Source organism: Haliotis rufescens, unplaced genomic scaffold, assembly GCF_023055435.1.
Source record: "Haliotis rufescens isolate VD_foot unplaced genomic scaffold, xgHalRufe1.0.p SCAF_37, whole genome shotgun sequence".
Classification (NCBI taxonomy): domain Eukaryota; kingdom Metazoa; phylum Mollusca; class Gastropoda; order Lepetellida; family Haliotidae; genus Haliotis; species Haliotis rufescens.
This window is the reverse complement of record NW_025964079.1, coordinates 2639999-2657997: the sequence shown is the minus strand read 5'-3', so window position 1 is coordinate 2657997 and position 17999 is coordinate 2639999. Positions and strand designations below refer to the sequence as shown.

The 17999-nt window shown below is 39.4% G+C and overlaps 1 protein-coding gene across 7 annotated transcripts in view; it reads right to left on the bottom strand.

Moving 5' to 3' along the window:
• LOC124140405 (RNA-binding motif, single-stranded-interacting protein 3-like) overlaps positions 1-17999 on the bottom strand; it is a 321419-nt gene that overhangs the window by 188382 nt on the left and 115038 nt on the right. For all 7 annotated transcript variants that reach the window (XM_046507936.2, XM_046507937.2, XM_046507935.2 and 4 more), the window contains one exon: positions 16918-17100. In XM_046507936.2, coding sequence (XP_046363892.1) covers positions 16918-17100 — 183 coding nt within the window. The remainder of the gene's footprint in view (positions 1-16917; positions 17101-17999) is intronic.

Sequence of the window (17999 nt, the reverse complement as noted above, 5' to 3'; positions counted from 1 at the left end):
CTCAATTATTTACAGACTGCCATCATATAGCTGGAATATTGTTGAGTGCGGTTTCAAACAAGAAACAAAAGTAATCAAGCTTGATATACAATACAGGTATTATTGCTTAAAAGGACAAACACCCCCATTCCTCACACAGCTGTACAATGATATATTGGTGAGTATATTGATCACTGACACAAATGTCAAGGACAGAATAATGTATTGTATCCAACGTGGATGTCAATGCAGATTACACAGCTTGAGGTCGCGATGATAGTGAAGTGCCAGGATTGGTGTGTCATAATCATTATAATCATTTAACTGTGACCATAAACATTATTCTAACTAGAAATATTTCTTTTAGATATGTATCTCACTCAAATTGATTACATTATTCACATGGCAAGACCAAGTATTTGTCCATGTTTAATGAAAGCCTAAGCCTACACTACATTTTTCCCAGGTCAGAAAAAAAGAAAGACAAAAATATATCTAAAAGCCACACTCATTGCGAACCTCTTATTGTTGATAGTTTTGTTTAACTTTAATTAAAGAACAGTGTTCATGGCATACCAGATGGCTTTATTGTCTGCCGATTCAACCCATTTTGGGTTAAAAAATTCCAAAAGCAATAATATAAGTAATTTTGGTCAGGTATTCATTAATTACCTTTCACTGTTTGTGTTAGGAAATATGTGGTGTGTGATCTGTTTTTAGGCCAAACTGAAGATTTTGTCAGGTTAAATTTGAGGTAATAAGAAGAAATATCTTGTTGAAACGAAATGGTGCTCAACATATATTTCAGATCAAACACAGCAAGGGGGCACGGGTGGCCCAGTCGTCTAAGGCGCCGCGATTCGCTGTGCAGAGTTGCGTCCCTTTGGCACGCCAGAAACCTATTATTATGTTTCTAGGTTTGTCAGCACCATACCCATGCTCGTGGGTTTCCCCGAAGTGGTAAACATCTGAGACCTGCATCACTTCGGGCTTTCCTCCCATATTAAGCTGACACGCCGCGATATGACTGGAATACTGTTAAATGCGGCGTTAAACCCAACTCACTCACTCACTCACTCACTCAAACACAGCAGCAGTTTTTATCACTTTTACACCCTAATGTCTTCCAAAATACAAGAAAAACAAGTTTGTCTGTAATAAAGATTATATCTAAACCTATTATTTTCCCCGATACCAAACTAACACACTAGCTACTGTGCAAACTCACCACACCATGTCACACAAGTACTTTTTCCAAGTTAATTCAGTTCATTGATGTATTTTAATGAAGAAAAAGGTTCAGTCAGTTGGAATTAAACAATACTGTCTTTCCTCATGGGCCAGACTGATAGCATAACACCACATTATCATTACTTCTAGGGATGGTCAAAGTATTCAAAAATAAATTTTCTTTTTTATTTATTCAAATACCTGAAAGAACGAAATCTTCTGTAACTAGACAGGAGGAGTTGAAATGGTAATATTATGATAAGCTTATCATCATTTATAGATATGCCATTGATACCTCGGGGTTCTTTGTCTGACATCACAAAGACCTCTGTTCTCTGGTTTTCCATATTCAAGTATTACTTTATGCTGACATAGCAATATAATATGCTGATATAGCATTACTGCAGCCATTCAAGCAGAGCACTTCTCAACTCCACATCAACAAGCATGGATATGTTTTGTTTGATTATATTCATTACTTTGAAGTTGACAGATGACAATGTAGACACAATGCATGGATAACAACTTCTTTATTTACTGTAAAGGCATTTACAGTAATTATTGTAGTTGTTCTCCATACATTGTGTCTACTTTGTCATGTATATGTGACTGATATTACACAAGAAGGGACACAATTTTAGCAAAATTCATCATACAGAGTGTATAACTACAACCTGAGTAATTGTAAGGTTTCATATAACCTGGATATTATTCAGGCCTTTAGCTTTGAATTTAATGGATCATCGATCTGCCAACACTATTTAATCAGACGTGGAAAAACAAATTCAAAATTTCCACTTGAAAAATATTTTAAGATTTCCACTTATTTTGTGATTAATCATTGTTCACAAAACTACATGATAATCAATTTGATATTAATATTTCTCTGAATCATTCAATCATAGGTTTCCATGCATAATAAATCTAGATTTATGTCCCTTGTTTGAGATATGGTGAAATTAACTCCCTTAGACCTCCAAGAAATAGCCACCATTTCTCACCTAAGTTTGAAAATCAAAGGTATCCAGGTTGAGGCTAAAAATATTCCCTGCTCTTGCGACAAAATCATGATCCAACATCTAAAAATATAATGGCTGTCACTGGAGCAGGATCCGCTTACCTTTTTGCGAAAAACTGGTATTATCACTATTTGATAGTGAATCATTGCTCATCATCTCGTCGGAATTGTACAATGGACTTGGCTATAATCAGAGATTCTGTATGATTATGGAAATGGTTTTGTTGCTTGTATTTATAGTTCCGATCCAAGAGGTGATCTTAGGTGAAATGGGGTTTAACGTCGCGTCAAAGATAATTGCACTTATATATGTGTGTGTGTGTGTGTGGCTGCTTGTACTAGTCCGGACTGATGACGATTTATAGTGCCAGCACACTGAGGTACCATACTGCCGTTTTCATGAAAACCCCACTCAGACACAGTGTACTGACTAAGAGCCTACCAGTCCTTGTTTTAGCCCCTAAATGCCGAGCGCCAGACAGGGTAACAACAAGTACCATCTTTTAATGTCTTTTGGTATGACGTGGCCGAGGATGGAACCCCGGACCTTCCGCTCTCCGGGCGGACACTCTACTCCTATCCAAGAAAGTTTACTGCTATTGTATAACGTTGGAGTTGTATAACGTTGGGGCACCCAACATTTTAAGCTTTTAATACCAGGGATCTGACAAGGACCACTTCTTTTTCATGCTTAATTTCCACCTTTGATATGAAATTAAACTCTGAATGATCCATCTAAAATTTTCACTGCTAAGAAAAGGACCTTGTGCAAAAGAAAAATGAGAAAAATCTCCCCAGACTCTCTCTCTTTTCAAGTATGGATTACTTACTGAGGTTTTCAACACAGAGGCTCTGTAACCAAGTCGAGAACTCAGTCCACCAACAAATGGCATTTGTTCTGGTCTGGGAGACACTTGCATTTATTTGTACCATCAAATAAATACAGTTTGTAATCATACTCTTTCAGAAGCGGCTAATGTTTTGTATTGGCGTTGTATACATACAGTGTACAATGGACTGCACGCTACTGTCTCTGTGCTCCCTCAGTCAGGTGAGGATACACTGGGGTGAAGGATGAATGGACAGTTTTGTAGGGGCGGAGTTGGTGGTGAAGGCATGGGTGAAAGAAGAAATCAGCTACAGAGGGTCAATTTGTGTTTGAGAAGTGCTGTTGCTTAACGCCTAGACTTGCACAGGTCTGTAAGGAAATGATTATTAGTTTAAGTTGGGGTGGTCAGATTAAGGTTAGTGGTTAAAGGATTTGCTCATCACGCCGAAGACCCAGGTTTGATTCCCGACATGGGTACAATGTGTGAAGCCCATTTCGGGTGTCCCCCGCCATGATATTGCTGGAATATTGCTAAAAGTGGCGTAAAACCATACTCACTTACTCACTAGTTCATGTCATAATTCCTAGATTAAGTGTGTGTGTGTGTGTGGGGGGGGGGGGGGGGGGGGGGGGGGGCCTTGGGGTGCCTGGGGGTGTCTGGATGGGTGGGTGGTTGCAGTTTATAGTGTTAGACCAATGAGACCATTTAACATGGATATACAAATGATGACCAAGTTCCACTGAAAATTTCGTCAGAGCAGAAATGAAGCTAGCAAGTATTCTCCATGAACAAAATTACTACAACCAGGAGCAATGAGCACCCTTTTGCAGACAGCCCACTCAAACACAGTATACTCAGACCCGACCCCTTAATCCCAATTACAAGACAGGGTAACAACAAATACCATCTTTTGGCATGATGCAATCATGGATCAAACCATTGATCTTCCACTCACCAGGCAGATGCTCTATCCATTAGACCACAGAGGCAGACAGCACGGATATGGAGCTGACAGAGCAGGGTCTATAATCTAGGGGGACCTGGGCTAGAACCAAGGAATTTGTGTCACATGAGCAAGTGCTGCCTTAGGCAGTTGGACCACCAGTGAGAGGGGCGGTGGGTGGCCTTGGGACATTCAAAGCAAGGACTGTGTAATTGGGGAGATTATATCACAGTCACTGACCCGTGAAGATCCCGGTTAGAATAGGTCTTAAGCAACCCATGCTTGCCGTAATTAAGAGGCGACTAACAGGATTGGGTGGTCAGGCTCGCTGACTTGGTTGATGCTTTTCATCGTATCCCAATTGCGATGGATCGATGCTCATGATATCAATCACTGGATTGTCTGGACCAGACTCGATTATTTACAGACCGCCGTCATATAGCTGGAATATTGCTGAGTGCAGCGTTAAACAACAAACGAACAAACAAAAAACAAACAAATCTTAGAACAAAACTGACAAAAACTATGAGATTCAAAGAACATGCATAACAACTGTATACCCTCGATGGCTGTGGGGGTAGTAGAAACCAAGGTCTCTATGTTTTCAGCACCAGATGGGCCAATGCTGAGGCTTCAGTAGGGGAGGAGGTCTAAGGATTATGAAGGCGATGCTTATTTTCCACACTAACTGGGTTGGAGAGGCGCACCACTCAACTGGAACTTATACAGTGTGAAGCGGGGAAGTCATCCACAACAGAATGCATTAACTGTCTCAGCAGTCCGCTCCGATTTCAGCTCGTAATTCATGCCCGTGGTTTTCTTTGAACTGAGGTGACAGAGTTCTTAATACAGTCAACAATGTCAGAAGGAATATCTTGAACATTCTACAAATGGTTTAAATTCGAGAGCCTAGCAACCTGTGTGGATGAAAGATTTTAATTGGAAATATTGAAAATTGCTACATCAACTGATAGCATATCTGTAAAAATATAAATTAAAATTCCAAATGCAATTTCAGAAATATGAAGAAATGTGTTATGAGCCAAATGTTTTTTGTCAAATGAGTTTGGGATCTTTTCATTTCTAATAGTTTAGATAAATAACTGTTATCTTACAAAAATCTTTATACCACATTCAACATAAAGCCATAAGACCCATATATATGGTGAGTTAACTATGAGTTTAGCTCATAACGATTGTAAGAAACCCTTTTTTAGTTAACCTAGACTTGACTGTAAATATAAGCCTGGTCGGAAAACCAAATCTCAGGTAAAAAATACTTTTTGTCCATTTTGTTTGTGGGCACTCCATCAATATGACAGTGACCTGTAAATAAATTAGTCTAGACCACACAAGTGATTGATATTATGACCAACATCCTATGACATTGGCAATTAACAAAGTCACCAAGCCAGATCAACCGACCTATTTACTCACCTCTAATGCAAAGCATAGGTTGCTGAGAAAATTTCGAAAACAATTTCAAACAAACTCTGACTGTCATTCATGCACTTTATTCAAGTTCATACCAAAGTTTTGGGGGAGTTTATTGCCACACTTGGCAATATTCCAGCTATATGACAGCCGTCTGTAAATGCTTGAGTCTGGACCAGACAATCTAGTGATTGACATCATGAGCATTGATCTGTTGTAGCAAGTAAACCTGAGATAATTTGGGTCGTGATAGCATAACTTGCCCAGTCTATGGTAACCCCAATCCTTACTGTAGGCAGCTCTTTCAACATACATGAGTTACAGTACAGCCTACCAGTCCTTGTTTTAGTCCCTTAATGCCAAGCGCCAGGCAAGGGAACAACAAGTATCAACTTTTAAAATCTTTTTGTAAGAATCGAACCCCCAACCTTCCAATCTCCAGACAGATGCTCTACTTCTAGACCTCTGAATCCCAAAAGGGCTCATCTGAAAATATTTTTCTGAGCCAGATACCTCTTTGGCTCAACAATCTTTCCAATACTAATCATCAACTTTATCTTCTGAATCTAACAATAATAACCATTTGTTTGTTTGTTTACTTGATGTTTAATGCCGCACTCAGCAATATTCCAGCTATATGTAGCAGTCTGTAAATAATCGAGTCTGGACCAGACAATCCAGTGATTGACATCATGAGCATCGATCCACGCAATTGGGATAGATGACATGCATCAACCAAGTCAGCGAGCCTGACCACCCGATCCCGTTAGTCGCCTCTTACGACAAGCATAGTCGCCTTTTATGGCAAGCATGGGTTGCTGAAGACTATTCAATTCTACTAATTCACTGGCCCAATTAAACTTGTAAAGGTTATGGTGTTACATACACTACAGGGGAATCAGAAATCCATTGTATACCTATTCCCCTGCTAATATGTGTCTCTAATAACAGGTGTACATTTAGTCCTCAGAAGGCTAGTAAGCTCTATGCTTAACAAATAGAAAAGGTTTGCTTACAGCAACCTTGAAACGCTTATGCCATTTAGCTCCACTCTATGTTTGGCTTCACTTCTCTGTTATTCAGAATAATACAATATAATGGGGAGTACAATTAAGAAATTCAAACCCTATCTTCAGAGGGATAGATGAAACTCGATCACCGCTGGTATGGTTCGGACGTCGGCCATGTCTTTTTGAGACCCTCGGCCTTGTCTTTTTGAGACCCGTAGAAAGTCAGAACTTATATTCTTTTGAATTTCAGTGAAACACCCCTGAATAGCATATATCTTGAGTAGGAAATGCGGCTGTCTTGGTGTCACAAGACTAACATATATAGTGAAGAGTTGGAAATTTGATCAGTGTAGTGAATGCGTCCTGCAAGGTTGTATACTACCTCTGGTGGTTTTCTTTACAAAACCTGAAACCATCTTGAACTTGCTGTTTTCTGTCCTAAAGCTTAGTTGACAGGGCTCTTCAATAACGTGGATCTGATCCCTGTCTATCGGTATATCTTGAATAAACCCTTTGAAACAGGATTATGAATGAAACATGACCCTGAAGCCTGATCGTGAATGTCATATGCCACTGTTATGATGGGTGGTTGCTTCTGTGTATATTTCTATTGTATCTTTCCATCTGTAAAGAAAACACACTGCTGCAAAACGAATAAATGTGTTTTTAAGCAAGTATTTATACCACATTCAATAGCCATGATCAATCTCAAGATTTATTCGTTATTAGTCTGACTTGAAGCATGGAAAACTGGCAGATTATTGGGATCACTCCCCTCACAAGAAGGTAGTCATGTGGAAAAACGCCCTTGTTTTGGTTTTTATTTCCAGTGCAGCTCAAATTGCACATTTTTGGTTCAAATTCACCAGCTCAAAATTGAAAAAGGAGCCATTGAAGTCTGGGTAATTTTATGGCGAGGAAACGATTTATGTGTTCTCGTAAGGCTCAAATTACACTGCCCCAAACACCATGTCCAAAAATGACAATGTTATGATAATAACAATGGCACTGTGTACCTCAAACATTATTCTTATCAGAGGCAAGAAGATGTTTGTACAAGCCCAGAGTTGATCTATTCACACTTCAGCTACAAAGATGTTCAAATTGCTTAGCTTATCTTAGACTGCCAGGACCCAAACCAACTTACTCTGTACATTTTTCAAAACAGACGGAACACAATTCCCCCTCTGTTAATGTATTACTACCTCTGTTGAAGCTGGGCGGAAGAAAGCTGCTACAATGTTCTTGTAGTGTTACTTAAATTCAACCTGTTTAATTTGTCGCTGCATCCAAATTGTATCACACTTCTTGAAATTTTTTCAGTCGAAAAAAATCTGTAAACACACACAAACACAAGCAGTTGTGTAAACATTGTGGCGGTAGCATCTGAGGAGAAGACAAGAAACCCCAAACAGCTGGGAAATAGATGCTGCTTTCCTTGTAACATATAATGATTGTAAAATGTGATTTCCTCATAAAAAGGTGGAATGGTTATTTTTTCAAAGCCCTTTTCAATGCCTCACAGTTTTTTTTATGTGTGTGTGTGTGCATGTGTGTGCACATGTGTGTGTGCACACACATGATTATCATGCATGTCTAGGCTAATGCTGCTAATAGCTCACAGAGAGAGATTGTGTGATTGTGTATAAGTGTGTGCATCTAATATATATCCACAAGTACATATACAAGTGTGCCTTGTAAGGTGTTCATCAGTGTTTGTCATATCCAAATAGCAACTAAATTAATAAAAAAATTCAGCATTATTGATCTTATTAAAAGGCTTACAGTTGACATTGTTTCTTTTAATCAGTTTACAGGTTCAACGTCAGCAAATCTGTAAACATCCGGTTTCTCTAATTAAAGGACAATTCATCCGATCTGCTTCAAGGACACTAACAGTGCCAACAACCACTGGACAAGTAGCAACATTCTAGATAAACAAATGGCAACACATTTCATCCTTTCTCCTAAAAAATGAACTTTCATTAAAAAAAATCTTCATAAAAGATAACTCTTGCACTCCAGGACATCCTCGTTCTCAATGACATCTACCTGTCTGTCTGAGCTTCAATGACGGCGGATCTTCCTCCAACTGCTTTTCACATAAATTTCAGCCAATAAAAACATCCCCACTGGCAGCCATAGTGCAGAGGGTTGCCATGTTTGAGATTGACGATATGTCGATATGTCCGTAATGTCTGAGTCAAACACAGAACCTGCAGGTGCTCTTGCAAGAACTTCATCCGGTAATGAAACAAGTTTCTTCCTGGTATAAGATAAAAGTTAAAAGGTGTTTTTTCCATAGTTTATGTTCTTGTGCAGGAGATGGTTTGCACAAATCAACAAATGAGTTAGCATGTGGATGTCAGTAACACCAATCAAGGTGACAAGTCAACAAGTGAGTGAGTGGGTGAGTGAGTGTGGGTTGGTGAGTGAGTGAGTGGCTGAGTGGGTGGGTGGGTTGGTGGATGGGTGGATGGGTGAGTGAGTGAGTGAGTGAGTGAGTGAGTGAGTGAGTGAGTGAGTGAGTGTAGTTTTACACCACTTTTAGCAATATTCCAGCAATATCACGGCAGGGGTTTCTCACATACTACCAACCAGTGTCAGAAATTGAAACCGGAGCCTTCAGGGTGATGAGCAAATGCTTTAAGCACTAAGCTATCCCACCACTCGGAAGGACCAGCGAATGATGACATAAGCTACATCCAAAGCCACTAGTGTGCATTGACACACAATCAGCTGTTACCTACAGCAACCACCACATACTCATTTAAGTCAATCATACTACCATTCGTCAGCACTCGCCCCTTATCGTAACCTGCAAGAAGACTCGTCACCCCTATCGATGAATGTTATGTGCGAAAATAGGACAAACCAATCACCTCGGCATATGACTTCAAGTACTTAGGTCAAAGAATCGTCAGAAATAATTTTTGATTTTACATATGTCTTGCATTTAAAAATATACCCAAGACACAGTTAAATGTGTCCAACCATACTGTATACTCCTTTAAGTCCTGATGTGTTTTCCATTGCTGAGCCCATCATGGTTAAGTCTCCTAGCAGTGTTTTATTGTACGATAAACAACTCCCACTCATTGTTTATTTCTTAAATCAGTGGCTGTAGGACATCTAACCCTCCTAATAACCCAGTGACTGCATGAGTTATGCAGTTCCTCTACAAGGGCCACACACATATCACAGATCATCACCTGTGGGTATTCCAGGCACAGGAGTGACTGATTACAGGTGTAGGGGGTGACAGTAACAGCAACTACACCATTCCTCACACGCCCACTATATGCATGTATCTACCTGTAGAGAATGCTTGCAATGATGTATATGTACTGTGACTATTTTCACTGATGACCATTAAAGGAAGCACCTGTCATTGCATATATCACTCAGCAATGTGAAATCTACTCCAGCTTATGACTCCTGTAAACATGGCCATGTGAAAGAACTGATCATTAAAATGTGTGATCAATCTGGATCAGTGTCACATCGATGCTGCATTGTGATGTCATTGTGGACAGATGTTGTATTGTGATGTCACAGTGTTGGAGTGATGTTGCATTGTGATGTCCCAGTTTTGGAGTGATGTTGCATTGTGATGTCCCAGTGTTGGAGTGATGTTGCATTGTGATGTCCCAGTGTTGGAGTGATGTTGTATTGTGATGTCACAGTGTTGGAGTGATGGTGCATTGTGATGTCACAGTGTTGGAGTGATGTTGCATTGTGATGTCACAGTGTTGGAGTGATGTTGCATTGTGATGTCACAGTGTTGGAGTGATGTTGTATTGTGATGTCACAGTGTTGGAGTGATGTTGCATTGTGATGTCACAGTGTTGGAGTGATGGTGTATTGTGATGTCACAGTGTTGGAGTGATGGTGTATTGTGATGTCACAGTGCTTAACAGATGCTGCTTTGTGATGTCAGTGTTGGAGTGATGGTGTATTGTGATGTCACAGTGTTGGAGTGATGGTGTATTGTGATGTCACAGTGCTTAACAGATGCTGCTTTGTGATGTCAGTGTTGGAGTGATGGTGTATTGTGATGTCACAGTGTTGGAGTGATGGTGTATTGTGATGTCACAGTGTTGGAGTGATGTTGCATTGTGATGTTACAGTGTAAGTGATGTTGAATTGTGATGTCATTGTGCTGGACAGATGTTGTATTGTGAGGTCACAGTATTGGAGTGATGTTGTATTATGATGTCACAGTGTTGGAGTGATGGTGCATTGTGATGTCACAGTGTTGGAGTGATGGCGCATTGTGATGTCCCAGTGTTGGAGTGATGGTGCATTGTGATGTCTCAGTGTTGGAGTGATATTGCATTGTGATGTCCCAGTGTTGGAGTGATGGTGCATTGTGATGTCACAGTGTTGGAGTGATGTTGCATTGTGATGTCACAGTGTTGGAGTGATGTTGCATTGTGATGTCACAGTGTTGAAGTGATATTGCATTGTGATATCAGTCTTCAATGAAGTCATATTTTAATATCACAGTGATCCATAGAATCATGAAACTTTAAATGACATCATTCTCATCAAGTGTGATATCACACATATTCAATTACCATCAGGAGCCATCAATCCACCAGTGAAGTCACAGCTCTTGCCATTAATTTCTAAGTGACTAGCTATTCTATTTAATATTTAACACATAATTCAATCATGTTCTTCAACACAAGCATTTCCTTATGAGTACCTAGAATCCCTGTTGACAATTTATCAAACATAGCCACAAACATTATGTTTTTTCACTGTTCCTGATTTTATTTTTATTCTAAAAACCCAGGCAGTGCCCCGGAAACAAATCCTTGTCCTCCTATGCCTCTTATGTAATGACATAACGCCAGTGACAAGGCACAAGATCCACTAAAGAGAAATTGATTACTCGAGGGACTACCACAAAAACAAGGAGACTGAAGTCAGGTTAAAGATTGTGTCAAATGGACGTGGTGAGTCATCAATTGTTGCAAAGCCTCATACTTCATCTATAGTGTGTCCAAGAAAACTGTTTAGAATTTTTTTTTGTGTGGTTGTACTATGATGAATAAAAATTACCATATACATTTTTAATATGAGAAATGTCACATTTATCATTGTTTAAACAATAGCATATTTTTATTACCTGAAAGCATTTTTAAACAACAGCATATTTTTATTACCTGAAAGCTTTTTTAAACAACAGCATAGTTTTATTAACTGAAAGCTTTTTTAAACAACAGCATAGTTTTATTAACTGAAAGCTTTTTTAAACAATAGCATAGTTTTATTAACTGAAAGGTTTTTTTAAACAATAGCATAGTTTTATAAACTGAAAGGTTTTTTAAACAACAGAATATTTGTATTAACTGAAAGAATTATGAAACAATACCACATTTTTATCAACTAAAAGCCCTCAATTATAATCCTCTTGCTTGACTCCTCGGTACAACAGATGTCAATAGCAACATGTCATATTTAATTCTGGATATTTATTGACACTACATATAAAAATTGTTACATATCTTAAACATATATTTCCATATATCATTTATTTATTTTCAACAGTCAAAGCATTTGGAAGTTTTACTATTGTGAAACACATTGTTATGAAGTGAATATGAAAAACAATCATCACAGGCATTATTGTCCATTGAGTATTATTTTGGTCTTCCTTAAGGCAGGCTTTTTAAATCACCGTTTCAACGTGCGGATAAAGCTTAATGGCAAAAAGGAGGTGTATTTTGTAATCCCAAGTTCACATACAAGTGCTTAATGAATGCAAATTATTCAAACAGTACTTTTCATAGTACATGTACCGTATTCGACGTAATAAGTGCCCTGCTCTAATAAGCGCCCACTGCGATATTTGCTAATATTTTGGCTAGTGAACAATCCCAATTAGCACCCTTTTCGATTGATCAATGTACACAAGACTTACTAAATCGCGTATAATATGCACTAGTGTGTTATATGCATCCTTAATTATGGGCAATTAAATTCTGGAAAAATATATCTGTCGTACATAAACATTGTAGGCTGTCAGCATAAACCACGAAATTTATCTTTCAACTCTGTTTTTTTCACCAAATAATGTTCTAATAAGAGCCCCCTATTTCTAATTTTGAGAGCGCCCTGGGCGCATATTACGTCGAATACGGTAGTCCTCTTATTTTTTGTTGAAAGTATATACCCAATGAGTCAGTTATCGTTTGTGTAGGTTTTGTTTGTCTGTTTGTCGAATGTGACACTCAGGAATATTTCAGGGAGATCAATAAGATCAAATCTGGACCAGACAATCCAATGACTGACATCATGAGAATCAGTCCATGACAAGATCATTTTATATGTGTATCTAAATACATTTTTCCAGGGCTAGTGTCAAACTATTCCCAATTAGACATTTTGTACCCATCTCTTGAGACCTTCAGTAGATACCCTGGGAGGGTAGGGTAATAGGGGGTTGGGTACCCATGTAGTAAACTTGGACTCATCCCAATCCTAGTTTATATCTGATATGTGATACGTGGTATGTGGCATGTGATGTGTGATATGTGATATGTGATATATGGTATGTGATATTTGATTTGTGTAATGTGGTATGTGGTATGTGATATATGGTGTGTGATACGTGATATATTGCATGTGATATGTGACATGTGATATGTGGTATGTGGTATGTGGTATGAGGTATGTGGTATGTGGTATGTGATATGTGACATGTTTAATGTGTGTTTTTCTTACACTTACCATACCTCATCACTAATATAACTTCCAAATGTTCCGTATACTTCATCGCGGGGATGAGCACCACTGCATCCACCTTTGGATCCACACATGAAGTGTCTGGGGGAGGTAAGGAGGAGGTGGGTGAGAGAGAAGGGGTGGTATGGGGGTAGTGGGGGAAACTTCCTGTCACAGAGACAGCTCTCTGACAATATCTATCTATAGTAATGCTAGCACGCCCAGGCGGAACTCCAGAGGACATGACACCAACAAGAAACCCAACAAGCCTTCTCTCAATCAGAGTGTGTCATGGCCTGATGTATTGGAAGCTGACAAAATGCAACAATCTATCTCTTCTCCAATATTTTACAGGAACTGGTGTCTCCACTCAATACAAATGATCAAACTAACCATTGCACCACACATGCTGTCTGTGTTGTATTCCAAGATGGCTGCCAGAATGACCGTCTGCTACATTTTGAAGGGTATTTGGATTGTTGTGCTGCAAGCACTAAGTGACATGTCTGAAATTAATTTTCTTTCAATCAATAAAGAAAATCAGGGAAAAGGTGTCTATATCTGGTTTGTAATCAAGTAGCAATGTTTTTGAACTTACGATATGGTTAAGAATTTAATGTTCAGGAAGTTGTTTGTTCAATCACATTCTACTCCATATATCCATTGAGATTCTAAAGTCTATGTCATGATTCAGTTTCCTCTAAGACAAACAGTTTCCACAGATGCAAAACTGAAATTTCACATAGTGGGAAAATATTTACTAATTACTTTGGCTAATTTCCATACCAATTTTATAAAGTCATAAAAGAAACTGAAAAAGATGAATGGAAATATAAGTGAACAACTTTGTTATAAGCATAACTCTTTGTTATATGTGAATAATTGACTTGCCATGGCATGTGTTTGTGATAGGTGCCACCAGTAGGGGAGGATACGCTCACCTTTTTAAGAACACCTGGTATCATGACTATTTGATGGTGATTATAAACACATAATGAGATGAATATTCTTATAAATATTGAAAGGGCTTTGTCGCTTATATTTATAAAATGTGGTTAAGGGACTTCTGATAAATGACAGGTCGAGTTGCACAGTGAACATGAAATCATACAAACACACGGTCTTACACACCTAGCCTGCTATGACACATGCGACTCATATCGTTAAATTACCACGAGTGTGTTATAACCTTTGAAATGTGCTTGCACAAATTACACACCCAATAATAAATACGACACTCATGGTGGAACGTACATACATGATGCAATACATGGAACATTAAAATCTTTTTTTAATGTTTCTTCGCAGTTAATAAATTGGAACGTGGTTGTTTTTGACACAGGTATATATAAGGCTACAGAGACTGCAGTATTCCTCGCCTCAAGCTCCCCACCTGTATATGTCAAGGACACAGTCCCCTTTAATACTCCTTTAGACTTGAAAAAATGTTTACACGTTTTACAGCTACATGTTTATTAGGATCGTAATAGCAAGGTGAAGGTCATCACAGTGAACATGTTTGACTTTAATGAATCTGAACATCCTCTCCTTTGGCACATTAATAACATTAATAATCCTGTGGCTCAGCACCTCATTTAATCCAGGCACGCAGGGTTGCTGAAAAGTTCTGAGCCTACTACAAAGGATGTATAGTACACCATCAACAGTTTGCATGCATTCAATAGAACACTTTCCATGCTAACAGGCTTCATTTGAACCAAATACACAAACAGGTGACACATTCCTGCAGACATCAAAGTGACTAGGTATTCTGTCACAGGTATCTCCAACTGAAAGGGCCAGCTCCAACAGACGTCCAAGGTGTCAACTTTAAGGTGAGTGAGTGAGTTATGTTTAACGCCGCTTTTAACAGTATTCCAGTTATATCACGGCATGTCAGCTTAATGTGGGAGAAAAGCCAGAAGTGATGCAGGTCTCAGACGTTTACCACTTCGGTGAAACCCATGAGCATGGGTATGGTGCTGACAAACCTAGAAACATAATGGGGGCAAACCGGGATTCGAACCCACAATCATAGATTTCTGGCGTGCCCAAGGGACGCAACTCTGCACAGCGAATTGCGGCGCGCATTCGATGATGCCACCCATGTCCCCCCCACCAACTTTAAGCGATGATGAGGTTGACAGTGAAGTTAAAGAGCGGATATTTGGTACTCTGGGGAGGGGGGTACCTGGGATTTTTCCCCAAAAATAAGTAGTTGCCGAAAATACTTCAGACTGTTGAAAAAACAATAAATTGCCTGCCACAAAAATTACATTGTTGTGAGGTGTTTTACTTCAAAACATAAGGCTCAAAATTTCAAATAAAAAATATCTGGTTTTCTATCTGTAGCTCAAAAAGTATCTAATCTCGATACACAATCCAAGGACCCCTCCCCTCCCTCGAATATCAAACGCGGTCCCTAAATGAGGGATTAGTAATTTGCTTATTCAATGAACATGTGACAATGTTTGAAGCAAAGTAAAAAACTAGTCTGAAGTACTGGCAATGTCTTTTGACAAATTTCGTAATATATTTCACTTGATCGGCATTGATAGAATTTGATGTAACACATAATGACAGCAAAAAGCATCTCGGAGATGGCTTCAATTCCCAACATGGGCTAAATGTGAAAGGTCTATTCATGTATGTCCCCTGATGTAATATTGCAAAGAGCGGTAACAACTCACTCACTCACTCACTCTGGTTGGTGTGAAAAGTAGGACTATGCCCATCATGAGTTGAGTAGCAAGCGGAACCTCACAGAGAGGAAATTGGAAACCAAATCATAAAGCTCTCTTTGAGGCAAGTTTTAATATGGAGTTTGGCAAGTTTCCACCTGTGACCATCTGGTTTTCATTTGTTGCATGATTTCCAAAATTAGGATGTATTAGCTCTGGGAAGTTGTCAGAGTGAGTGAGTGAGTGAGTGAGTGAGTGAGTGAGTGAGTGAGTGAAATAAACTTCTTTATTGTCCATAAACTTTGTTCAAACATAAAAACATCAAACCAAAACACAGTACCCGGACCTTAAGAATTCAGAGCCAACACATGAGCAAATTTGCTACTAAAAATATTTGGCTACATTTCGATGAAACCTGAAAAACAAATACCAAGAAAACAAAATAGGCCCAGAGCGGGTGTCTGAAAACACCACATTATAGCTGAACATGTGACTGGAAAGTCCAAAAACAGCTGAGCTTGAGACTGAAAAATCACAAAACAGCGGAACTTGTGGTTGAAAAGTCCATATTCCAGTTGAACTAGTGGCTAAAAAGTTCATTCACCATCTGCGCTTGTGACTAAAAGTCCACATTACAAATGAGCTTGTGTCTAAAAAGTCTCAATGAAAGCTGAGCTTGTGACTGAAGGGTCTCAATGAAAGCTAAGCTTGTGACTGAAAAGTCCCAAAACAGCTGAGCTTGTGACCGAAAAGTCCCAATCACAGCCGAGGTTGTGACTGAAAAGTCCCAATAAACGCTAAACTAAAAAGCTTGCGACTCAAAAGTCCCAATCAAAGCTGAGCTTGCGACTCAAAAGTCCCAATCAAAGCTGAGCTTGCGACTCAAAAGTCCCAATCAAAGCTGAGCTTGCGACTCAAAAGTCCCAATCAAAGCTGAGCTTGCGACTGAAAAGTCCTAATCGAAGCTGAGCTTGTGACTGAAAAGTCTCAATCAAGGCTGAGCTTGTGACTGAAGTCCCAATCAAGGCTGAGGTTGTGATAGAAAAGAGGCACCTACCGGTGACTGTGCATAGCTGCCGTAAGCTGCAGGGTGGGGCTGTGAGTACCGCATCCCTACCCCTGAGGAGCGGTAGTAGGGGTTGGGGGTCCAGGATCCCTGAGGGGTGTGGTACCCTGGTGCGGAGGGGGTGGCTGTGGGTGACATTGTAGTGTTCTTCGGTGCATACACTGGCCTAGTTTGCTGAAAAGATAGAATTGAACATTATTAATCTGTTAGTAAGAGTAAGACTTACGTTATTGATAAGTAATTATCAGTTTGAACACTTGTATGTTGACTTATGATATCATTTCAGAAATTCAGTGTTCCATACATCCTCTATATCTCCAATACTTGCAAGAGGCTCTGGGGTAGCCTGGTGGTTAAAGCATTTGATCGTCACACCGAAGACCCAGGTTCGATTCCCCACATGGGTGCAATGTGAGAAGCCCATTTCTGATATTCCCTGCCGTGATATTGCTGGAATATTGCTAAAAGTGGCGTAAAACCATACTCACTCACTGAATAATAGGGCCCATTATAATCATTATGTCAATTTATTACCTAGGAGCGCAAACATATCAGGGTTCATAAAGATCATGTGCCCTAGGGTGATATCATGTCACGAGACAACAGTGTATTGTTTCCGTCATCTGGACGTCAACTGACGTCATTCGAATCTTATTGTGACGTGAGGTCAGAATGACATCACACTTGAAACAACGTCATAGCTGAAGATTGTTGAATGTCATTTGACAAATTGTGGTTCTGCTGCTTTTGCGACTTACTGTCCGTGTTGGTAAATGCTAAAATTCGCCTCTGTATGTAGACATCTTCTTCGGTAATAAATATAACATTACATTTGGGTTCATGTCATACTATGTTTACGACACTCGTGCATACATTCACCCACCCATCCACTCACCCACTCACTCACTCACTCACTCCAGGGCTTGCATTTCTGTAAACCTAGACTAACCCCTGAATCCATTCCTGTGATTTTCAGGATTTCTTTTGCCTGTTAGTCAGTTTTTCAAAGAATTTCTTAAAACCCAAACATCATCAATGGGATTGGCTGCCATGTTGTTGATATCGCCAAACCA